The 25,604-nt window shown below is 41.6% G+C and overlaps 2 protein-coding genes across 16 annotated transcripts; one reads left to right on the forward strand and one right to left on the reverse strand.

Moving 5' to 3' along the window:
- Nucleotides 1–431: 431 nt before the first annotated feature.
- Nucleotides 432–24,116, forward strand: AGBL5 (AGBL carboxypeptidase 5). 14 transcript variants are annotated; one of them, XM_087888798.1, is made up of 19 exons: nucleotides 432–507; nucleotides 624–800; nucleotides 2,156–2,453; nucleotides 3,042–3,213; nucleotides 5,911–6,077; nucleotides 9,030–9,182; nucleotides 9,818–9,995; nucleotides 10,797–10,975; nucleotides 11,719–12,238; nucleotides 12,718–12,887; nucleotides 14,366–14,501; nucleotides 16,047–16,234; nucleotides 18,077–18,276; nucleotides 20,226–20,393; nucleotides 22,157–22,254; nucleotides 22,544–22,590; nucleotides 22,847–23,007; nucleotides 23,130–23,209; nucleotides 23,425–24,116. In XM_087888798.1, the coding sequence occupies exons 3-19, from the start codon at nucleotides 2,215–2,217 to the stop codon at nucleotides 23,494–23,496; spliced, it is 2,928 nt and encodes a 975-aa protein (XP_087744924.1). In that variant the 5' UTR covers nucleotides 432–507; nucleotides 624–800; nucleotides 2,156–2,214; the 3' UTR covers nucleotides 23,497–24,116. The 14 variants fall into 14 exon arrangements, 8 of the variants coding, with proteins under 8 accessions (XP_087744924.1, XP_034277043.1, XP_087744931.1 ...); XR_015732905.1 differs by lacking the exon at nucleotides 22,157–22,254; XM_034421152.3 differs by having other exon boundaries at nucleotides 23,130–24,116.
- A 105-nt stretch (nucleotides 24,117–24,221) lies between these two features.
- Nucleotides 24,222–25,064, reverse strand: OST4 (oligosaccharyltransferase complex subunit 4, non-catalytic). 2 transcript variants are annotated; one of them, XR_015732919.1, is made up of 3 exons: nucleotides 24,745–25,064; nucleotides 24,417–24,575; nucleotides 24,222–24,318 (listed from the first exon to the last, which is right to left on the reverse strand). XR_015732919.1 is itself a non-coding variant. In XM_034421360.2 (2 exons), the coding sequence occupies exon 1, from the start codon at nucleotides 24,572–24,574 to the stop codon at nucleotides 24,461–24,463; it is 114 nt and encodes a 37-aa protein (XP_034277251.1). In that variant the 5' UTR covers nucleotide 24,575; the 3' UTR covers nucleotides 24,222–24,318; nucleotides 24,417–24,460. The 2 variants fall into 2 exon arrangements, 1 of the variants encoding a protein (XP_034277251.1); XM_034421360.2 differs by lacking the exon at nucleotides 24,745–25,064.
- Nucleotides 25,065–25,604: the final 540 nt, after the last annotated feature.

Consider the following 25,604-nt stretch of genomic DNA (forward strand, 5'->3'; position numbering starts at 1 on the left):
GCTTTTGGCCGGCCGACGACTGCTTCGATCTGTTTTGCCTGTCGCCCCGGCCGCTGAAATATTTTTTTCACTTCATTGGCATCATCTCCCACTCTGCACACCGCGGTCCCTGCGGGCTGGGAGTAGCGGAAATCCCCTTCCGACGCCGTTCCATCGGGCCTTCCTTGAAAGCACCTCACAAGCCAGATAGAAGACAGGCGACGTTACCCGAAGCCACGCCCACCCGTGAGATTGGCCAATGGCTTCACCCACTTTACAACGAAAACGAGTTAATTGGCGGCGCTCCCGCCCCGTCGGCTACCATAGCGACCATGTCACCATGGAAGGGACGCGGCTAGCCAATGGTGCGTCGTGTTGCTATGGAGAGGTACAGCGGACCAATAGGGAGCTGGATTGCTCCAGCTAAAGAAGCATAGCCTATGATAAAAAGCGTTGTTGTTGCCTGGGCAACCGGCCGAAGGTAGGGCTGGCCTGGCCCGGTGCCCCTGGCGGCGGCGACGGGAGCAGGTTGGTGGATTTGAGGGGAGAAGGGAGGAGAGTGGGCCGCAGTGGGGCGATAGTTGTATCTGTGTTACCCTTTTGTTCTCACCTGTGTGTGTCCAATATATACAATTAAAAAATAGGAGTTTATGGACCTTCCCTTCATTGCCTCTCCATCGAAGCGTCGGTTCCGGAAAGGGGGACGGAAAGAATAAAGGGGACAGTAAAATAATGGCCCTTCTGCGTCTACCTGGCTGACTTCTGACTCCATGTGGCGGCCCCTACGAACGGGAAGGAAATGGAGGGGGCGTGACGCTCAGGTATCCACTGAGCCATTAGGCAAAAGATAGTAATAGCCCTACGGATTCATCTATCTCCTCCCACTCTGACTAAAAACATGCTCAGACTTTGTTGTTTTTACAGCCTTTTACTCTACTATATCCGTTATGTAGTTTTCTACTATAGAAACATTCTTCAGGAATATGAGCACAATAGCAGCCTCTCATATCTCCCAATCAACAGTATCCAGAGTAATATTGTGCCTGGTTCACACAATTAACCAATTACATTATGGCTTGATGCAAGGAGTGAACTGAGCCTTGATATTGTTCAAAATTACAGGATAATGTATTGCATACTATGTTGTGTTGAAACCAAGTTAAACATGCCTTGGCATACATGCCTTAGCCTGGCTGAGGTACTGGGTCAGCAATTCTTGTACTTTTAATTTTGTGCATGTATTTATTAGTTTTATACCTGCATTTCATTTGAAAGTTTAAGGTTTACATGTAGCATTCCTCTCCCCCTTAATCTCTCCCCCCCAACCTAGTGAGATTGGGCTCAGAAATTGTGATTGTCCCAAACTCACCTAGTGTCTTCCCAAGTGCCAGTCCAACACTTTCATCAGTACATTGTACTGGCTCTTTGTGAAAGAGTGAGAAAAATGTCTTAAAAACATTTTCTTAAACTACCACATTCCCCTTATTTGCTTTTTTTTTGTAAAGTAAAAATCCTGCAAATATTGCAAACTTCTCTAAATATACTTACTTCAGTTTGATAGGTTTGTGTTGCCCTTTACTCCAAATGTTCCAAATATCAATCTAGGCATGGTATTTCTAGAGTTATTATAATTCAGATATTTCCTGAAGTCTCCAGACCAAAGCCAATAAAATTAACCAAAGTTATTTACAAATAACTTTGAATTTAAAGCTAGCACTGTATGAAGAGATCTGGAGCCTGACAGCCTGTTAAATCAAGTAGTATAACTTGTATCAGTCTGATTCCTGCTGTTTGTTGACAGCTATGTCTCAAGTTGGATATCTTCTTTGGTAAAGGACTGTAGACATTTAGATTATATTTAAACTGCTGAAATCCGACAACTTTCCAAAGGCAGGTTTGGGGCCAACTTTCAGTACTGGGTTTGGTAAAAATGATGTTGGTAGTCTAGATTGAATGAAAAAATGTTAAATGTTTCCACATCAAGGAATTTGAATGATATTCTAATAGGAAGTTCAGAATATAGGTTTTGTGATCCAGTAGTTTGTTTTTATAAACTTGGGCTCAGTCGGTATTGACTGAAGAGTTTTTGTGTGTGTGTTCTTATCAGTATGATATAATAGGTAAAGGTAAAGAGGAATTTTAGGTAAAAATGTCGCCATTCCATTTTGTTCTTTAGGAAGTACTTCAGACAACATATTGTAGGAGGATGAAATCACTCTGGTCATCGAGATTACGATGGAAATACGCTGTGGTGCCCTATTGTTCAGCTCCAAATTTGACTCTGGCAATTTGGCTCATGTTGAGAAGGTGGAACACCAGGAAGGTGATGGTGACAACAGCTTGAATGGCAGTGGCAGCATCAATACTTCTTCTGCCTCAGTGGTGTTTGGCAACTCCCTCCCCACTGCAGACTATGAATTCAATGTGTGGACCAAGCCAGATTGTGGTGACACAGAATATGAGAATGGGAACAGGTAAAAGGACCATTGAAACTACGTCCATTTTTCTATTTTATCTACTGATTGTAGGAATGGAACTGTCAAGGAAGCTATTCCTAACTCTTTTTATCACACAAGTTTTCTATCCTTTTCCATTTAGTAAAAGCAGAGTTGCACCTATCATCTGAGATCATTACTTTAGAAGTCTATTCTGAATAGAGACCAGAAGTTATCGCTTTTAATTTGATTTATATATTGATACATATATCTATGCACATACACACATATGTACACATGCATGTATAGATTATGCATATATGCATACAGTATAACAAAATCTTACTCCAATGGTGTCACAATTTAAAATAGGCATAGGAAAATACCAAAGAAAGGGAAAATACAGGTTGGTAGACAGGAAAAGTATATGATTTTCAATTGTATATACTGTACTTTATTCTTTAAACAGAAAAGGAATGGAGGTCAACTGTGAAAAGGACAGTTCCCAATTCCAAGCGTGCCTGGTCTTTCTGGGCAGAAATGCAGTTTCTGGGATCTGAAGTGTAAATGACTGGTGGCTGTTATCTAACTCTTCTTTGTCTTTCCCCTTTCTTCTTTCTTCCCCAGATCCTGGTTTTACTTTAGTGTGAGGGGAGGAATCCCTGGCAAGTTGATCAAGATTCATATTGTGAATATGAACAAGCAGACCAAACTTTATTCCCAGGGAATGACACCTTTAGTCAAGACAGTACCTGTCAAGCCCCGTTGGGAACGCATTCGTGAGCGACCTGCCTATGAGGTAACTGCATAACATGTATTTTGAGGAAAGATATGCTGAGGTTGGGCTTAAATGTACTATTGTATCCTGATAGCCTCCAGAAACAATTCATGACATGAACCTGACTTTCTTAAATGTGGGGGTGGATAGAAAAGTGAATTTATTTGAGCCAACTTCGGGCTTCATAAAAGAGGAATGGCAAAGGCAGTATCTAATCATCAGAAAGGGGAGCCTTGAGTGCTGATTAAGAGGTCCAGTATCATTGTATACATGATGTACAATGACAATAAAGGCTATTATTATTATTAGGTCCTGATATCTGCTTTTTGTTTCTATTGGATTGTTTCTTCCATGTTTCGAAAAGTTTGAATACACTAAATTTATTCTCTCCTCTTCCATCTCCAGGATCCAATATCAGCTTGGTTTAATTTCAGGCTGTTTGGCTGAGTCACAGATGCATGCATATATGATTCTTCTTACTGCTTAACAATATAAGAAAATGCATGTGTGCTTATGCTGCATGAGCCAATCTGGGTCGGTCACTGGGACCAGAGGCTTAGAATTCTGAGCTTTCAGACTCATGCTGGACCCCATCCTCAGAGAACTTCTCCCTCACTAGAATGTGTGCTTTGGGCTATTCTATGCATAGTATTTATAGTTGCAAGAAAAAGTATGTGAACCTTTGGACTTAATAACTGGTTGACCCTCCTTTGGCAGCAATAACCTCAACCAAACGTTTCCTGTAGTTGCAGATCAGACCTGCATAACGATCTGGAGTAATTTTGGACTTCTCCTCTTCACAAAACTGTTTCAGTGTAGCAATATTCTTGGGATGTCTGGTGTGAATCGCTCTCTTAAGGTCATGCCACAGCATTTCAATCGGGTTGAGGTCAGGACTCTGACTGGGCCACTCCAGAAGGCGTATTCTGTGCTGTTGAAGCCATTTTTTTGTTGAATTACTTGTATGCTTTGGGTCATTGTCCAAAGCATCACCCATCCTCTGCGGAGCTTCAGTTGGCGGACAGATGGTCGTACATTTTCCTGCAAAATGTCTTGATAAACTCTGGAATTCATTTTCCCATCAATGACAACAATCCATCCAGGCCCTGAGGCAGCAAAGCAGCCACAAACCATGATGCTCCCTCCGCCATGTTTTACAGTAGGGATGAGGTTTTGATGTTGGTGTGCTGTGCCTTTTTTTCTCCACAGATAGTGTTGTGTGTTCTTCCCAAACAACTCAATTTTGGTTTCATCTGTCCACAGTATATTTTGCCAGTAGTGCTGTTGAACATCCAGGTGCTCTTTTGCAAACTTCAAACGTGCTGCAATATTTTTTTTTGGACAGCAATGGCTTCCTCTGTGGTGTCCTCCCATGTACTCCATTCTTGTTTAATGTTTTCCTTATTGTAGATGTGTCAACAAAAATGTTAGCATGTGCCAGAGATTTCTGTAGGTCTTTAGCTGACACTCTAGGATTCTTCTTTACCTCATGAAGCATTCTGCGCTGTGCTCTTGCAGTCATTTTTACAAGACCACCACGCCTAGGGAGAGTAGCAACAGTGCTAAACTTTCTCCATTTGTAGACAATCTGTCTTACCGTGGACACATGAACATTAAGGCTTTTGGAGATACTTTTGTAACCCTTTCCAGCTTCATGCAAGTCAACAATTCTTGATCGTAGGTCTTCTGAGAGCTCTTTTCTACGAGGCATGGTTCACATCAGACAGTGCTTCTTGAAACCAGTAAACCCAAAACGTCTGTGTTTTTAAAGGGCAGGACAGCTGTCAGCAACACATCCAATATCATCACACTGATTGGAGTCAAGGTTGGCTCACTCCTGGCTCCAATTAGCTCTTGGAGAAGTCATTAGGCTAGGGGCTCACATACTTTTTCCTCCCTGCACTGTGAATGTTTACATGTTATGTTCCATGAAACCATGGCAACATCTAATGTTTGTGTAGTATTATTTTAAGCAGACTGTGTTTTTCTATTGTTGTGACTTAGATGAAGTTCAGAGCACATTTTATGACCAATTCATGCAAAACTCCACGTAATCCCAAGGGGTTCACATACTTTTTCTTGCAACTGTATGTGGTACCTAGTTGTGTGTAGCCAGCAATAGAAGAGTTGAACCTATCATCTGAGATACTTTACTTTAGAAGCCTATTCTGATCATTATTTTAAAAGCCACACATAATCAGGCACTACATAAATACTATGCAAAGAATAGCCCAAAGCACACATTCTGGTGAGAGAGAAGTTCCCGGAGGATGGGCTCCAGCATGAGTCCGAAAGCTCGAAATACTAAATCTCTGGTCCCAGTGACCAACTCAGATTGGATCCTGCAACATTATGCTAGGACAGGTATATTTGCCTTCATTTATGTGCGTACACTGCCCAAAAGAATAAAGAATTTAGTCTACATATCACAGTCTGTCTAGATTCTTATTTTAACATCATGTTGCAAACAATATTTTGGGCTTATTTGCCTAACATATCACAAAAGGTGGGTTGTGTTGTGATAGTTAAGATGATAAAAGCAGTGATATATCTGGCAGAGCTGAACATCTGATCCAGGTAATACTAAAAAACTAAGGATCTTGTGCAAACCAGAATTGCAGCAGGCTGGGAAGAACATTGTGTTTATTTGTGTCCTAAATTGTCTGTAATGCTTCAACTTATACTGGAGATCATCCTTGGGCATTTTAACTCATGCAGATGGCGGAGACTCAGTTTGTCCTATCTTTTGTGCACCGATTCCTGGATTGTCGAGGAGCCACCACATACTTTGCCTTCTGCTATCCCTTCTCATACACAGAATGCCAGGACATGCTGACACAGCTGGATGCCCACTTTGCAGAGTGCAGACATCTCTCTCCTAGCAGGTAATTCTAGTTTCCATACACTGCTACCATTCCCTTCCTAGCAAGTCTTATATCTTGTAGAGTCAGCTAGGAGAAATACTTTGTGCATTAAGCATATATACACATGATTTTTTACCTGGAGTTACCTGTGTAAACAATAAGGAGGAAAGAACCATTTGGGAACAAAGTGGGTAACATCGTTCTGTTCAGACTGGGTCTTGGTGATATTCAAGCCTTCCTCTGTGATAGTATAGCTTGATCACCAAGCTTAGGTTTGGGGATGGTTGAGCAAACTTTTCCACCTCGTGTTTGTTTACTGTTGTGAGTTTCTAGTATGCATAAAAATGGATCCTCTGTCCAAGCAAGAGTTATTATAGACTCTATTTTAGGTGTTACATCAGTCACTCATATCTCTTAGATCATGTGTGTGTGAAGGCAGTTTATATATAAATTGAATAAACAACTAGATACCAAATGCTAAGCTTTTTCCTATTTCCTGTCTATTAGCACAAAATAACACAAAATTACAGTAATTCTCCTTAAACCCAGAACCTAAACTCAGATATGCAGGGATACCAAAAAGAAATAAGTAATGCAAAATGTCAGAAATTGACATTATCTTATAATACATATAACCAGAGTGTTGCTTGGTTTGGAATATCCTTGCTGTCATTCAGCTCTCAAAAAAAGCCATCAAGAGCCACCTGGAAAGTGCTTTTGTGTATATGCTTCTAGGTAATCTAATAATTTTTTTGTTAGTTAAGAGTGTTTTCCTGCTCATATGAATATCAAAAAGTGCCTCTCTTGAATCTAACCAAGGGTGTCTCCAATTTGGTGTTAGTTACAGTGAGTGGGAATGTTCTAAATGGTTTCAGACCGGTTTTTCCAATCCTATTGGAGTTGCTAAGGCTTTAATGTGCCATCTTCTTTATGCAAAACTTCTGCTGCATCAGTGACTTACAGTCCTGTCCCTGAATCACCATTTAAGAACAGGGAGCTCATGGCTTGGCTCATCAGTATTAAAAGTCCTAGCCTATTATTATAAAAGCCAGTTATAGAAGCAGGGCCATCTCTTCTCTAAATAGAGTGTATATGTCCCATTGAGTGTGGCAGTAGTGTTCTTTTTTATTCCTTTTATTATCTTCTTTACTTCCCCCTTTTATTGATGGTGATGGTATTATTATTATTATTATTATTATTATTATTATTATTATTATTATTCTCCTCTGTTGCCTTGTAAGTACACTAAGTGCATCTGTACCAGAGACAACTTCCTTGTGTGTCTAATCACACTTGGTCAATAAAGCATTCAATTCAAATCAATTCAAATTAAATACAATACAGGTTCTAGTCAGAAATGAAGCTTTATTACAGAAAAAGTATGGCAGATCAGATTCATCTGTAATTATTAGGTGTATACAAAGAACAACACCTCCAACCAGGTCATTTAAAAAGCTAGTGGTTGCATTTGTACATGCTAAACTTATTTCATTTTCATTTGTTTATTGCTATTGTACTCCATTCAGTTTGGTGTATCGGTTTATCCTACAAATCCCCAAAATGGGTTAATGGGTTAATTAGTGACCAAATTAAATGTGTTGTGAGAGCCCAGCCCCAGAATATGCATGCAAAACTATTTCTTTGGTGGAAGAAGCCCCTTCTTAGAATATTCTCTTTCTTATTGGACAGAATGGATTTTCTGCTATTCATTGGGTTCTCTCCCATCTTTGTACCAAGGAATGATTGCCAGATATGTTTTACAACTTTTTCCCAAAGAGATCTATTTGGCCCCTTCTCTTTTTCTTGGGATTAAAACATATTTGTTTAAAAACATTTTGCTGGAGAGGAGTTTTACTCTTCTGTGTTTTTATCTGCATTACTTTCTACTGTGATCATTTCCCCCTCTGTTGCCTATAACCTAAAATAGTCTCATTATATTTTTACTGCTTCATTTTCTGTAGGATAATGTGGATAATCTATATATATAAAAGCGAAAACCACTCACACCATAATCATGAAATCTCCAGAACCATAAAGTTTACAAACTTGAAATTTGCCACGTATGTTCCTCTTGGCTTCTAGGTGCTCACTAAGAAAGGATTTTTCGAAATGACCATCAGATCATTAGTATTTCTTATATTATTATTAACACGCTCTGATGCTAGTTAGTTAGACGTTCTACTCCCCCTCCCAACTTGAAAATAACTCTGGAGAGAATGGGATAGCATAGAACAGGCTTCTGTGGGGTAAGCCTGAGGGAGAGAAGGGGCTAGAAAGCCTGAGGGAGAGAAGGGGATAGGATGGGGAGGATTCTGTGGGGCAAGGCTCAGGGAGAGAAGGGGAAAGGATAGGGGAGACTTCTGTGGGGCAAGGCTCAGGGAGAGAATGGGAGACGAGAGGTTGCTCGTAACTACTCATTAATTTTCAAGCTTTAAGTGTCAATTTATCAAGCCCCATCACGTAGTTTCGTAGCGAAGCATGGGTATCCAGCTATATTAAAGAATAGGTATAAATGTTTTAAAATAAATACATGACAATCAGGAATTCTTCTGGAGCATGATGAGATTGTGTTCTTACTGGTTAATTATTCTTCCTCAATCATTGTTGTCTCCTATTGTTGAATGTACTTGCAGCTATGGCAATGATAAAAAGGTAAAAATAGCTCTTTCGGATTAAAAATCTCTGTGATCCTACACTGGTTCTCTAGGGAAGAGGATAAAGAAAATGAAATATCTAAATGGAAAGAAATTCCTCACCATATTAACCTTATTCTTTCCAACACATTTTGATAAAATTCTTGCCTTTTACTTGGTTTTTCTTATTTCTCTGTCTCTTTGGAAACAACTGGGCTTGTTTATTCAAAGAAACTGGGATGATAAGATTGAATTAATGAAGAGGACTTGGCTGGGGGAATGGTCTGGAGAAGTGGAAAAGAAAAACTTAGCTAGACCCTTCTTTGCCCATCTAAACTAGTGTCCAACATTATGGCACAATTAGTCGGAGGGCAGGCGCAGACTCTAGAAAAGCTGAGGGGAAGCCGCGCTCCACCACCCACAGAACAAGAAAGTACTCTAGAGGAGGACGTGGAAAAGGGAAAAAGGAGGCGGCCCCACCCAGGGGTACACCGTAAGTGACTGCTTTGATTCCCTTGCCAGGCCTAGCTGATCTCAAGTGGGAGGTAGCTGATGGGCAAGATTTTTCATCGGGCCCCCAGGCAGCCTTTGTGAAATAATTTGATATGCTTTGGGAGAATTTTTCAAGATCTAAATGGTCAGTTTTTCCCTCTTTCATCTCTTTTAGAAATAAGCTTATCTCAAAATGAGGGCCTATCGAAAGGCTGAGGCTACCAGAAAGTTCCTCTGGTCTTCTACTTCATATCAGTTTTCAGAACACCCAATAGAAAACTGCGGGAATGGCTCTTTATTGCACAAGGATAACAAGTTGGCCCAGATAGCTGAAATAGTTCCGCTTGAGTGTGGGAATGATTCTTGGATCAAAGTCCAACAGAAAAATGGACAAAGATAAGGAATGAAAATTGGCAATAGAGAGAATTCTCTAGACGTTCCTTCCTCTCTCTTCCAAAGTAAAATCCTTAAAATAAGATTATTGGGTGGGGGAGGGGGGACTTGTGTGAAGTTCTTTTTGGGGAGGAGGCAGAAGTCAGTATGAGGATCCTTGGACAGAACTAAAGGGTGGTGCTGTTGGAGTAAATTAGAAACCACACTACACTGAAATGTCCTGCCTATTCTTTTAATCTCCAGCTATCTGGATGCCATCTATTATCATCGGGAATTGTTGTGCTATTCCCTGGATAAGCTACGTGTTGACTTGCTCACCATCACATCATGCCATGGCATGCAGGAGACACGGGAGGCTCGACTCGAGAAGTTATTCCCGGACAAGAACACACCCCGACCACACTGTTTTGTGGGGAAGAGAGTAAGTTAGTTGATGCATGTGAGATGTAGAAAATGCTGCTGTAGAAGCTGCTGAAGTGGTTGTCATGTAATCAGTTATTTAGAAAGAGCCATAGGTATACAATTGCTATGGATGAGATAGGAAGGCAGTTGTGACTGCCCATCCTCATTTCAATGTGGGATAAACCATCAAGTGTCTTCTGACATTACCGAGGCATTGCTTTGTCTACATCAATCAAGATAATCTTTCCCCTTAGTTTGCTTTCTCTTCTAGTTGCTCTTCCTCTATTTTTTCATCTGATTTCCCCCCCCCCCGATTTTTCATATTTCACATTGCTTTTTTCTGCTCTAATTGTCTCTTCCTCATTTAATTGAAAAAAATCTTCTTAGTAATTGCTTATTTGTTTTTCTCTCTACCGTTTTTCTTTCACATTCTTTGTTCTTCTGATGGTCTATGAGTTTCTATTTGTTTTTAGCAATGCCTGCTTTTGAAAACTTCATCCTGCTCAAACGATTTTTCCAATAACTTTAGGGTTCAAACTATTTCCTTTTGCTTCTCTCTTCCTTTTTTCTGTTTGTATCTTAGAGTGATCCTGAAGATACTGGTAGGAGTTCTCTCTTTTTAATTCTGTTCTTAAAACTTAACACTAAAGCAATACTGTATACTGGTATAATAATTATGATGTCATAAACAGATGGGAAACAAAAATATTTTTAGGGGTTGCAGTCTTTAAGAAAACCTAGAAAGCTTCCAATTTTGAAAAATCACTAATACTTTTGCATTTCTCCTCTTCCTGACCCCCCCCCCCTCACCCTGTGGTAGGTATTCTTTCTGAGCAGCAGAGTACATCCTGGGGAAACACCCTCTAGCTTTGTGTTCAATGGATTCCTGGAATTCATACTGAGAGAGGAGGATCCTCGGGCCCAAATGCTGCGTCGTATGTTTGTCTTTAAGCTCATCCCTATGCTAAATCCAGATGGAGTGATGCGAGGACACTATCGGTAAATATCGTGCAGACATTTAGGCTTTGGAGGATGGGTGTTGGACAGGAAGAAGCTCTGGTTCCTTGTGGCTGATTGTAATCTATCCACATTTCGCTTCTACAGCAGATTACTATTGCTTGGGGGTTGAGAAAGAAAAACTGGCTAAGGCCAATAGGTGTGGAGAGAGAGTAGATCCTTGTTTTTCCTCTTTGCCCTCCTCCAGTTATAAGGGAATTGTAGTAGATTAAGATCTAAGACTTGAAGTGTTCGCATGAGATCATTGAGTTTATCAAGCAATATCTGCTCTGCTCTCAAAATAACAGCCAATCCAAATCTCTGAGCCTGTGAGGCTGTGAGTCCAAATCACTGAGCTAATGAGCAGAAAACATTGACTAGGATAGTTTGATGGTCAGCAATGTCTGTTCTGATTCGTAGATACATTATAATTGCCTCCCAGCTTCATATGTAGAGGGGACAAGGGCTGCTTGGATCACTAGGATAAACATTTAAGTGAGCAGTCTGTAAATAATGTGAGACCTGGCAATATTGGCTACACATTATGCACAAGACAATAGTTGCAATTTTTCTTCCTTCTCAAGTGGAAGAGACTCACCACCTTGAGTTATTTGTAAAAATAATAAAAGTAGGAAATACGTAGGCACATACATACATACATACATACATAGTGTAGCTGTGTTCAAGATCCACAAGAGACATCTTTGCCCAGTCCCATTCATCATGTTTTATTCTGCTTCCCACAGGACAGACGCTCGTGGAGTTAATCTAAATCGTCAGTATTTGAACCCTGATGCAGAGCTGCATCCTGCTGTGTATGGGGCCAAGGCTGTCATGCTCTATCACCATGTTCACAGCCGGATGCAGCCTGGTTCTCCTGATTGGCGAACCTATGTCCCTCCACTCAACACAAAAATAGCCAATCAACGTTGTACACGCAAATGTTCCCATAGCGAAGACATCCCTCTTTCTGAGCTGGAGAAAACAAACAACCTTCGCAACTGTTCCGGAGATTCCTGCATCACCTCATCTCAGGACCTTGAGGCTTCAGAGGTACCAGGAAGCAATGACTCTGATGTCTGGATCCTTTCAAAAGAACTGTTATCTGAGCACTGTGAGAATGAAGTTGAGAAACCTCCACCACCAGCCCCAGAAACCATCCCACCTCAACAGAGTGGTCTGGCTTACTATGTTGATCTGCATGGACATGCCTCTAAGCGTGGCTGTTTCATGTATGGGAACAACATTTCTGATGAGAACTGCCAGGTGAGAATTATTTGGCCCCTTTAGTAATGCCCTGGACAACACAGGCACTATTGGGCTTGTATAATCCTAAAGGCAGGGCAGAAGGGATTAGAGGCAGGTAATATAGTCCCATATTTGGCTCCTCCAAGATGAGTTTAGACTTACTTAAGGATGTTACAGATAGAGATGAAGTGGCTTCAGGGACAAAACAAAAGGGATGTTTTTATATATGCCTTTCTTGCTTTTCTCTCTAGTTAACTTCTTTGTAGGACTGGGTTTCGAAGGTTACAGAAGACTCAACTTGAGATTCTCTGACTAAAGTGCTAAATATTTTCTTCAGGTGCCTTTCAGACCAAAAGATGATGTCAAGTTCCTATGTGTGTTGGTTCTCTTTTATAACTTCCATGCTGATGATGTTGTTTGACCATGGCACACAGTCTTCTGAGCATTTCATGTACTGTGTTTGTTTTGAGTCTCCAGTCTCTTAATTGTTTTTACAGGTTGAAAATATGCTATTTCCTAAGCTCATCTCCTTGAACTCTGCTCATTTTGATTTCACGGGGTGCAACTTTTCAGAGAAGAATATGTATGCTAAAGACAAGCGGGATGGACAATCAAAAGAGGGCAGTGGGCGTGTGGCCATTTACAAGGCCTCAGGCATCATTCACAGGTATGTGCTTCAATGAGATATGCCTCATGATCGCAACCACTGGTTCTGTAGGTCTTCCTTTTCTCCCATTTCCAAATCTCCAATATCCACAAAGTTCCTGCAACCTTAAGAATCTGGTAAATCAAATCGAAGCCGGAGAGAAGAAATTCCCACAAGTGGAGTAACTGTTGAGAGGAAGCTCATTAGGGAATCCTGGCAGCATATGTAATAACTCTAGTACCATGGAGTGAATTTCCCAGAGCTAAATAGTTGGCCTACAAAGGAAGGCTAGAATTTGTATAAACATTTGGCTTTGTATAAAAAATAAGTTCTATCTAACAAAATATGACAGGAATCCATGTTTGAGCAGAGGCATATGTTATTGTTTAGGATAATTTCATGCTAATCCTTTTGGTGCTACCAACATATCTCTTTTTCATCTAGGAATAACATGAGGCCAAGAGTCTTTTCATTAGCATTTTGGTTGTTACAGTGTTTTCAAACTTTGCAACTTTAATATGTGTGGACTTCAATTCCCAGAATTCTCAGCCAGAATTCTCCTTAAGTTTCCCTGTAAAAGAGAGTTATAATAGGTTGCTACAAATTAGGGTGACTTTTCTGATACATTCTAATTTGTCTATCTCAGGTGTTCTTAGCTTTTCCACCTAAGACCTCTCTCTTAGGCCCAGCTCTGAGAAATCCAGAAGGCAGAGAATTTAACACAAGTGGCAGCTATACAGCACTATGACCTGGCAGATGAGAAAGATTAAAGAAAATTTCTGTTTTTTTTTTAAGTCAGTCAAGCCAAATATTTAGTTATAAAAAGAAGCTTACTGGAAAAAGAGGAATACAGAAAAAGAAGGCTAAGCAACAACCATGAGTACACTCAATCTAGCCGAATTAACTACTAATAATTAACTGCCCAAATCAGAGCTTGGATTTCAGCACATGATTAAAATTCACTGCAAAGAGAATAGTTGAAAATAAATCATTGGGGCCCCTTAAAAGGTATTCTCTTTTTCCTCCTGTTGCTTGAATGCTATTCCAGGTGTATGGAAGATACAATGCAGAGAATAAAAGAAAGGTGGCTTCTTTGGGAATCGCAGAATTGGAAGAGATTGCAAAGATCATCCAGTTCAATCCATTGCTCTGTGCAGAGAAATGGATGCTTTTCCTAATCAGATCAAGCAGAATGTTCCATTTCTGATGTCAAGAGTCTAACAGTAAACCATAATATTATTTGATGCCTGAATCTGTCTTTTTACCAATGCATAGTCGAATAATAAAAACACCAGCTTTTTTTTTTTTTTACCAATCGTGCTATTGCATGAAAATGTCTCGGAACATCTTTTGGGAGAAAAAAAATTATGAATTCAGTGTATTGAAACCTTTCATCATGGAGTTACCTATCAGAGGTTTACAAAATGTGTCATATTAAAAACTAAGCATTAGTTCATAATTTGCATTAACATTGGTAACCTTTTCCATCTGTTTCCTAGTTACACACTGGAGTGCAATTACAACACAGGAAGATCAGTCAATACTGTTCCAGCAGCATGTCACGATAATGGACGGGCAACGCCTCCTCCTCTCCCAACATTCCCATCCAAATACACTGTGGAGCTGTTTGAGCAGGTATCTCAGGCTACCCCACCCCCACCCCAGATTCAGTGTTAGATTAAGTCACCATGCTCCAGGACATGTGGAAGAGTAGTCTACACTCCTACACTGGAAAACATCCTCCTATCCAGGGAGAAGTGGAATCAGTATTTGCAAAGAGCCTTCAGGACTATTTATTTAATCTATATGCAAGGGGGCACAATGTCCTCACTCTATCTTGCTCAAACCCTAAACACACAGACAACTCCTCATACCATGATTAATTCAGAGGAAAGCATCCATAGCCTTTGGATTGTGGGGCTATAAAGTTGGCCAAGTGGCAAATTCTTACATGGCAAAAGCATTGGTAGTTTCCCAGAATTTCAGCATTTCAGGGAGTTGTGCTGAGGATGTGTTTTTAGACTTTCTTGTTCTGGCTCTTCAGAGGAGAGTTTACTAAATGCCTGCTTAGATACTGTTCTTTCTTGGATGCCAACAAATTGCACATCACAGACTGCAAAGTAGAGCCACACGAAAAATCATTTATCTGGCAGGCACTGATCATCCTAAACTCATTGTGAGGTCTCCTTGAATGCTGGCAGGTGATGGAACATTGCTCAGATGCTGCTGTAAAATGTAAATGATTTATTTTGATTTACTGGTGCTGTGAAATGTAAAGTGATTTACTTTGGGATTATCCATTCTCAGGCAAGCATAACAATGGCTCAACAGTTAAAGACACTGTTCTTGTCAGCTGGAAAACTGACAGCCCAGGTTCGAGACTTGAGCGCCACGTGACAGAGTGAGCTCCCATTACTTGCCCCAGTTCCTGCCCACCTAGCAGTTCAAAGGCATGCAGATGCAAATAGATAAATAAGTACCACTTTGGTGGGAAGACAACAGCATTCCATGCATCTCAGTGTATAGTCATGCTGGCCACATGGCCATGGAAATGTCTTCAGACAATGCTAGCTACCTCAGCTGAGAGATGTGCACTGCCCTCTAGAGTCAGACATGACTGGAAAGGGGAAACCCTTACCTTTATCTTAAAATTGGGAAAATTGAGCAATGTCATGCCTTTACCAAGTGGAAAACTGATTTACAGTTTTCTCCCAATAGCACAGAGATCACACTACATCTGTTAAAGTGTTCTACCCAACATTCTGTGTCTTTTCTCCAAGTTTTTGCTTTTGTGTATTCTCTGAAATATATAAGCCAAACATGCAGTACACAAAAGAAATTTGGAATCATGAAATTGGGATACAAATTTATACCTGCCAGGCTGGAGATTGGCTGGCCTTATCTTCAGGTTAATTGATGCCGGTGACAGGATGCCTCAGTATTGTTTTCTCTTCTTAGCTCATGGATCAACATGATATAAGTATAGGAAGCACATCTGATTACCATATTTGAGGCCTTTGATAAAACTCATCACCCTTTATTTGTAGGGCTGTACTTAGTAATTGTTTACCATGGGGGTCTTTCTTATTTTTGTTGAATCCTGCTCTAGATTTAAAAACAATCAGAAAAACACGAGTAAGGCCTGAATTTTAACAATCTACTGCCATCCTCCACATACAGGTTGGAAGGGCTTTAGCAATCGCAGCACTGGATATGGCAGAATGCAACCCCTGGCCTCGGATTGTCCTCTCTGAACACAGTTGCCTTAGCAATCTGCGTGCCTGGATGCTGAAACATGTGCGCAGCATGAGAGGAGTGACAGGCTACTTCAAGAGGAAGGGTACCAAAACCCCACCCAAGGGGGGCAAGTACGTAACCAGATGGGGATGTAGGTTCAATGAAAAAAGTAAAGCTCATAGGAAATTCAATTGGGATAGACAAAGGACTATCTGTAGGAATTCAGGATTGTTTTCCACAAATCTTTCCCTGAAAATTTAGTCCTGGATTGCCGCAGTCTACTTATTTGAAGCTTTGCTGCATAGAAAGTATATCTGCCTGCATAAAATACCTGCATTCTGGAGGGTTATTATACCCTCCCCTTGTGTTACATTCAATTAGTCCTCATAATAGAATAGAATCTTTCTACTGGTAGATTATTTTGTCACAAAAGCTTTTTAGAAAAATAATTTTGAGAGAAGAGGTGTTTATGGTATTTGAAATTGCACATACTACCTTGCAGTTCTGATCCTTCTTACGGCTGGAAGGAGAATAGAAAAAAGGCTAATATTCTGAAAAAAGAAGGTTAAATGATAAACTTAAAATCCCCACTCATTTATATTCAGTTTGGAAGAATGCCTCTTCCTCTAATTTAAGAACATTTCCATTCAGATTTCAGAGAAAAGGACCTAAGAACAAAGAAATGGTACTTTGTTCTAATGCTATTTTCTCTTCTATTGTTTTAGGAAAATTATATGTGATCAGTGTTATTTTCTTCTAATATGTACACTGGAGAGAACACTGCAATATAGTTTTTAGCAATAAAATTAATGTAACTACAGTTAAGAAATATGGCAAATTTATCCTATGTTAACAGATAATGTTAACAGATATGTTGCTTTGTATTTTGTTTTGTATCTGATTCCTTTTGACTCTTGGTGATTGCCTGGATAACTCCCTGAACTTTATTGGCAATACCTTTTGGAAGTGGTTTGCCCTCTCCTTCCTAGGACTGAGATTGAGTGACCACCCCAGTTGCCTACTTGGCTTTGTGCTTAAAGTGGGACTAGAACCCAGTCTCCCAGTTTCTAGCCTGGTATCTATAACTACACATCAAACTCGCTATCACTGTATATTTTATTTCATTTTAGGTTTAGCTTTTTTCAGCCCCATTTCAGTTGCTCTGACTTTACCCTGAATTAAGAGTTACAGAGTTGTAAAAAAACAACAACCGCAAGGTGATGAACATATTTAATATGCCTTCTGCCTCCTATTTCCCCCACAACCTGTGAGATGACTTGGGCTGAGAGAATTTATTTTATGTTAATTTTTTTCTGGTTTATATGTCTGATCATCTTAAAACAGCTCTGGGCAGCTTATAATAAGCCTTGATAGTACAGTGGTCTAAGCACCCTGTTATTAACACAGCTGCCTGCAATTACTGCTGGTTCGAATCTCTCCAAGGCTCAAGGTTGACTCAGCCTTCCATCCTTTCTAAGGTAGGTGAAATGAGGACCCAGTTTGTGGGGGCAATAAGCTGACTTTGTATAAATATACAAAAGTATGAAGGCTATTGCTTAACGCATTGTAAGCCGCCCTGAGTCTCCGGAGAAGGGCAGCATATAAATCAAATTTAAAAAAAAAAAAAAAACCATAAGAATATATAAAAACTAAAAACCAAAAATCAACTTTCCAGGGTGCCCTAACAACTCTCCTTAAGCTCTTATCCCAGTGCCTGGATAAAGAGCCAGGTTTAATATCCTTTCAGAAAGAAAGGGAAGAGAAAGGAGGTGAGCAGGAGAGGAATAGACTAACAGTTACAGTTGTATATAGGAACGAAGAACATTGGTCTTAAGCACCATGCAAAAGGTTTCAGAAGGACTACTTTAGAATAAGTCTTTATATCGCAGATGCAAAAAAAAAAAACTCTTGCCAGGGGCATTGTGGAAAGAGCTGCCCTGTCTCTGATTCTTTTCTTTTATATTTTCTCCCAGTGGGATTTCTGCTTCCAGCTCAGAGAATTCTCTCTGCCGGGCCAGAAGCTTCAGTAATGGTAGCGTCAATCAACAAGCTACCCCTCAGGTCAAGATCTCACCCAGCTTCACCTTCAGCTCCTCTCACACCCCTGCCTCCTCTGGGGGGTTGGGGCAGAGCCCTCGGAAAGGTGCCTCAAGGGTGCTGGCCCTTGTGCGAGGTAAGCTGCCTAACGAATCTGTGCTGGGAGCATTCAGATGGATCTGGGAATGGATGTGCTGTGGAAAGAGGCAGCCTTAAAAGAACGTTATTTCTTAATTTTTGAAATAAACACGTACAAGAATCTTGCAGAAGTTTCCCCTGTGTCAATCCAAGACCCCTTTCACGGACTTCAGATGGCCTCTGTGGTACTTGCATATAGCACTGGACAGAGATGTCACTTGATAAGTTGTGAACTACTGCCTCATGAGACAACTGCAGGAAAATGATGTTCTCTAGCAATATGTTGGATACTTTGAAAAAGGTTATGGAGCCTCCTCTTTTCAGTACATCATGAGTATATCATGAGATACACTGTTCCAAACCTTCAGGCTGTTGTTTTGTATTAATTGATTTCACCTTACTGAGAAGCTTTAGCATACTGTCTGTGCCAATAAATTTTGTCCTCAGTATAACTTATTAAACTAAGGGGGGATAAAGTTCATCAAGAGCAGGGGTGTCAAACTGGCAGCCCATGGGCCGGATGTGTCACACGCAGGCCATGCCCACCCCAGCTCCATGAAGGAAAACAGCTGCAAAGCGTCATGTGACGACAATGTGACACTGCGAGTTTGACACCTGTGATCAATTCATAAAGCAAGGATCTGAGTCTGAATTCTTCAGCTCTAAATCCCTACCGGTAAGATATATAGTGAGGGATAGCAAACTGTATCATACTAGATGTTTACAAATACCTCCTTAATATGAAATCAGGTAAGGTCCAAGGTGACCCAGTCAGTGGATGAATACCATACTCATGATGGTCTTTTCTCTTGGGTGAAAACAAATATTTGAGTATATAAACATTATTCTGCCTGGCATTGACAAACAATATAACCATAAGATAATTTGTAGTTTAGTGTATTAAATGAACCCAGATGATGGGTTACTTCAGTAACAGTGTTGAGTATGTTATGTGAATGCATCATTGTGTCAATTAAACTCTGTTAGTAAAGCTTAGACAGAGAGGACAAATGCTCAGCAATTCTGCTTTCTTGGCATCTTTACTTGCTACTGCTGCAAAAGAAATATGTCAACATTTGACAGGTCTTAAGGAGGAAGGAGTCAGTGAATATATATAAACTTACATTTTGTGTCTCTCAGCAAATATGTCTGTACCTTCTATAACTGACTCCCTTCCCCAAGCAACACTCTGCTGACTGTAATGTAGAGTGAAGATGGCCCACAGACTCCCCAGACTCAAGAGCCTGCAGTACAATATAAGCACCAATCTCCACATGTGGCGGAGGGCAGAAGAAATTGACATCCTTGCAAGGATGAAATGTTGTCAGCTTTTCTGAAACTTGAGCTTTCCAGTAATACCTTGGGTTATTCTGTCTTGTTCCTGAAAATATCAGGACAGCCTGTCCTAATCTTGTACATTTGTCTGGGCATGTGCCCATGCATATACACACATTGCAGCTATATTTTCCATGGCTTGCAGTAGCACTAAGTATGCAATCACTTCTCCTTTTTGTCATAGTGTAATTGTCTATAGCAGGGATCCCCAACCCCAGGGCCGCGGACCAGTACCGGCCAGCAGCCTGTTAGGAACTGGGCCACTCAAGCAGCGGGTAAACGAGCAAAGCTTCACGCACGAGATCTAGGTTGCACGCAAAAAGATGCCTCCCCACCGGTCCATGGAAAAATTGCCTTCCACGAAACCGGTTCCTCGTTCCACAAAGGTTGAGGACAGATGGTCTATAGTACAATGCACTCTGAAACAATGGAATTGGCCTTAGTTGACAAGAAGGTAACAGAATCCTCTCATCTTCCTATGCTACTGTAGATAAGCTTTCACTGAAGGAATGATGCATAGGTAATTTCTGTAATGGAATAAGTAGAACCTAAGGGATGGTGATACCAAGACCTTTCAGAGCTGGCATTTTGCTTGTCCCTCATCCTACTTAGAACCTCGAGTTCAGGAGAAGAGACGCCATCAGCACCAGACTTTGCTACGAGCTGCTGTGAGCAGCATCCAGGCACCCTCTCTCCCTTGTTCCACCAGAAACACCTCTCATCTCCAGCTGGCTCCCAGCCTAGGCTCCTGCTCCCTTCCAACTACTATCAACATACCAGGTTTGTATGCCACTTTGCCTCTCCCCCTTTGCCAAAGAGTGCCTCTACAACAAAAATTAAACCGACTATTGAAGTATGCCAGCAGAAGAGATGTAAGTGATGTAACAGGTCACATTCTGTTGACCTGTTCCTTCTAGATGTCAGTTGCACTTATATTACCTGAGTAATTAAAGTGTAAGCATAACCACTTGACTCACAGTAGGCCACAGCATGAAAATTCAGGGAGTTTCTTCTTTCCTTGAACTAATCTCTAGCTATCCTTTTTCTTTCTTGCAAGATTGGTTGGAAAAAATTTTTTATTGACACTAAACATAATTTGGTGATGAGATATTTGACATTGAAGTTGGAGCAGTGCAGACCAGTCCATTTATAGGGGCCTATTCATCTTCTTCCCATCCACCCACTCAAGCTGTTCCAATCAAAGAAAAAATATTCAGATAGAGAAGGGTTATTCTTGAGCAGATTCTTAAATGCTGCTTTCAAATGGTTTTTGTACTTGCAGTTAAACTGGAACTAACACCATGTGATTTTAATGGTGGGTAAAAGCAGCATGATTTTTAAAAGTTCACTATATGCTGCCAGGACAGTTTTACTTATTCAGCTTACTCTGTATGGCATTTGGAAGAAACGTTAGCATTTCTCAAATAGGTTTTTGCTTATATAACACAACTTAGAATGAGTAATATATGTATTTAAGCTCAAGCAATTGAAAGTCTTGGAAGGGAGAGAAGACGTGGAGGCTTTTTTGCTTGTTTGAGCCAAATCTGCATCAGCTTAGTCTTAGGTGGCAGTAATATATATAGACAAACCAGTAAATTAGATCCAATCAGTGATGGAGGTGTATATAGCAAAGACTCTGCAATTTGAGAAAAAGAAACAAGCAAATCATCGATGAACCTCTGTTTTTTAAAATATAACATTGAACTTTTGCATTTATTCTGGTTTGACTGAAAATAAGATTTATTCAAATCTGCTTCTATCTTCAACTTTTCTAAGGATTCCATCCAGAAATTGACTTTTTTTTTACTGCTCACGAAGGAAGATACAGCATCTCTCCCAATTTCTTGACTCCATGTATAATTGTCACATTTAAAAAATATTGATGGTACTTTATTTGCAGATAAAAGAAATATAAAATCATCAAAATTTGACACCTGAATAGGAAGGATTAAACATCTGAGAAATCCAGTATCCAGCCAAGAATTTTATACATTTTTCTTTGTAATATTTGGCTGTGTTTGTATGATACTTTCCCACAACTTAAACTAATTTATTCAATTTACCTTTTGTCAACACGTCAAACTCATTATATAAGCAGAAATTACATTACATGCCAGGTTAAATAGCATCTTACTAGTTTGTGGTTCCATGGTGTTCCATGGTGATGGAATTAATGTGTCTGAAGTGAGCAGCTGTCCTGATTTCAGCAAGTCTCTATGAAAACTCAATCCCAGTCCCTTTGGATCTTGACTGAAGTCTCTGCCCCAAACAATACAGCCAACCCAATATTATCCTGAGGGATCTGATATAACAAACCTCCACGTTTCTGTTAGGGATATCATTCTGTTCCTGCTAAATATGATGGATCTCATTGCTCCAAACAGGCCAAACAGAAACAAAATCTGCTGGAGTTTTGGTATTAGTATTGCCTTTTCTGCATCTGATTGCCAATCAAATCACAACTAAGAAGTATCAGAGTATGAGGAGTTCAGTGTAAGCTTGTATTGCCTTCCTCATTTACCTTTCTCTCATTGATCATGCAGGACCCAGCTGCAACAGCCTACATAAAACTGCCAAGGCTAGCACTGAGCATGTCCCTGAGAAGCTGAAGCCTCCACCTTGTGGCCTAGCGTTGCTACAGGTAAAAGGCAGTGATTACATTGGTACACAGAGCTTGATCTCATGGGTAAATACCATCCCCCTGGGCTGCCAGTCTGTTTAGGACTTTCCTTACACTAGAGATCAATCACTGGGCTGTTAGTTGTCTGGCATTACCAAACTTTAAAAACACATCGTGGGACCCCTCTAGCACAGTGACTTATCATCAATATCCTCTGTACCAATACTATGGTAGCATTGGACATACAGGCTTTACAGGCAATCCTTGTCTTGCCGATAATATCCCAACTGGTTTCTCTTTCTCCATGCAGAACTTTTCAAGACGGCTGAACAATGAAAAATTATCAGAAACTACTAGGTAATAGCAACTAGAAGGTAACAAATAGTAGTTTTATAAACTGAGGTGGAAAGATTGGTACGATTTCCCCTTTTGTGCCTACTAACATGGAAGGATCAGGTTTGGAAGAGTTTCATATTAGTCATCTGTTAGCAAGAAAGCTAACACCAATCTAGAAATTGTGCTTAGTGTTGTCCAGCATTCTCTTAGGATTCCTAAGGTTCTTTATTACTGACTGACAATGATGCACAACTTCCAACAAGTATTTTCCTTGCAGTCTAGATATACTGATGCCTCGGCCGAGCCGGATCCCCATACGCAGGAGACCAGTAGGACAAACCCAGCACTTACTCAGATTTCATAGCTGCAGTGATGACTCTTCTCTGAAGGTGTGGAAATATGCAGCCCCAGAGATACCAGCACAAAGTTCCTTGCCAGGTAGGTTTTTGCAGGGCATTCTGTACTGCTACCAAGGCTGCCATTTGTCCTTTCTGGACAGTCCCTCAGATTTCCCATACTAGATGGTAGCAACAGATACAACCTTGTTTCTCTTCCTACAGAATTTCAACTGGAAATGCCAGTAACGAGTCAGAGGGAAGAATCACTTTTTCTGTGCCCTCCCAAAGTTTTGCTGGACGAGGTATGGGGAGGAGGGAGCTCTGCAAAGCCAGCTGCTGCTGCAACCCTTACCTGCAGCCGCTGCCATCCCCTTGAACCCTTGTCTTGTAGACAGAAGAAGAAGAAGCAACGCCTTTACCGTTGTATAGGCAGTAGCCACCCTCCTTATTGAAACTTTGGGGCAGCATAGCTGCAGTTGACATCATTAGTCCTCTGAGCCAGCTCTCTCTGTTGCAGCATCTCCCTGGGCGACCAGATTCCCCCCAACTCACCTACCGCAAGATCCTGTCTTTCTGCACTGAGGCCTGACTTGCCAGTGGGGGCACAACAGCTGCAGCCATTGTGCTCTAGCTCCTCAAGTGCCACCACCCCACAGCATGCCAGCTGACTCCAACTCATCCCTTGGTGTGGAAGAAACCTCTTGAGACCCTTCTTGTTGGCACTTGATGAGTTCCAGATCCAATCTCCCCCTTCCTCTCCTCTCTTAAACCAAAGCTGCTTTTTAGGACAGCAGCCAGTAGTTCTGACTTCGAGACTTTGCCAGGAATAAGGGCCTCACATCGCATCCTTTTTTTGTAGCCAGCTACACAAGACATTGAAGGCTTAAGGTTTCCCAGCAATCCTCATCTAAATCTGGAAATCCATCTAATTCGTTTTTTTGTGAAGGAGGTGCCTTTCAAAAAAGAAGCAAACCAGGCTAACTGCAAGAAGCTGTGTAGGTGCATGTATGACACATGGAAACCATAACATGACCAGCTCCTCCTGGTCTGACTACAGCCCAGAGCGGTGGCCAAGACCCTTCCTTCAATGTTATTTCCACCACTGTACATAATTGGTTACTGGGTTGGAAGCTATTTTTGAAGCAAGTTTATCTTATAACATGTTTCTATTAATAAATTTCATTTGTCAGAAAAAAAAACAAAAGAAAACCTACTGCTTTTTGATGTATGTGTGTTGTGTGTGTAAGAGAGACTGATGGTTGGAATCTGCTTTGGGAAGCGATGCAAACATTAACAAGTGTCTGATACAGCAAATGAAGTGTATTCTCTAATCATTTATTATCTTCAGGGTTTCAACAAAGCCAAGTACAGCTATAGCATCTGGGCCTCCATGTGCTGATGGCTCTGCATTCTGTCAAAAGAAAAGGAGGGGTGGGTGTGAGATAATCACTGCCTCTGGATCCATGGGTGGACGGGGGGGGGGGCAGAAAAGAAGGGGAGCCGAATTACCTTTTGGGGTGGGGGGGTCTGGAGGGGGCGCTCCAGTCATTCGCTCACTCCTGCTTCTTCGGGTTGTTGACGGCCACGTAGTGATAAAGGACGACCAGGAGAAACAGCGAGACCCCAAGCATGTTGGCAAAGATGGCCAGTTGCACGTCCGTCACCATCCTGCGGGAGGAAAGCAGAGAGGTTGGTCCGCCACGGGCAGCGCTTCGGCCGCGGGAGGGCTTGAAGGGACAGCAAGGGGCCCTGGGAGTCTCTCCGCGGCGCTCCCAAAGTGAGCCGAGAAGAAAGCGACGTGGCAAGGCCGATTCGCCTGGGAGCCAAGTCCGCTCACCTCTCGGTTTGGGCAGCGGCCCCACCGGCCTCCTTCCTTCCGTCCGTCTGTCTGCTCCGAAGACTCAGCCGGCGACCTCAAGGCACGCCGCTCTCCCCTGCCGCTCTCGCTAGGAAAACTACAGGGTGGGCGGGGGGGGGGGGGAAACGGAACCGACCGAGTTCCGGAAGTACTGAAGAGGCGCTGCTTCCTTTCGTGTCGCCGTGCACCGCCCTCGGCGCAGGGTGTCGAATTGCGCTGGGACCGCGCGATCGGGCGCCCCCCGGCGGCTGGAAAGGAAAAGCGTCGCCCCCCCACCCAGCCATCCTGTAAGCGAGTCCGGCTGGTGTCTGCTCCGCCTCTCCTGGACGCCCCCCCCCCTCGCTCTCTCCCAGCCTTCCAATGCGTCGAATGAAAACGCAACACGCGCATCTAAATTTACCTTTAAAAGGCGTGTTATTTAGATGAGACATTTACATACTCCGGGCAGTTTACAGAAACCAGCCAATTAAAAATAAAAGCAAACTCTTTAATAGGCAGTGAGGATAGTAGTATCCTCCTCCAGGCAGAGACGATCTAGGCCCCCAGCGCAGGCGGAAAGATTTACAGATTAACAGAGTTGGAAGGGACCCTACAGGTCATCTAGTCCATCCCCTCTCCCCCCACCCAAGCAGCCATTTCTGACACCATTTCTGACAAATGGCAGCCCAATCTTTTCTTGAAAGTCTCAAGTGATGAAGCTCCCACAACTTCCGAAGGCAACTTCTGTTCCACTGGTTGATTGTTCTCACTGTCAGAAAATTTCTCCTCATTTCTAGATTGAATCTCTCCTTAGTCAGTTTCCATCCATTATTCCTTGTCTGGCCTTCAGGTGCTTTGGA

Source organism: Pantherophis guttatus, chromosome 1, assembly GCF_059756535.1.
Source record: "Pantherophis guttatus breed Tessera chromosome 1, ASM5975653v1, whole genome shotgun sequence".
NCBI classification, from domain to species: Eukaryota; Metazoa; Chordata; class Lepidosauria; order Squamata; family Colubridae; genus Pantherophis; species Pantherophis guttatus.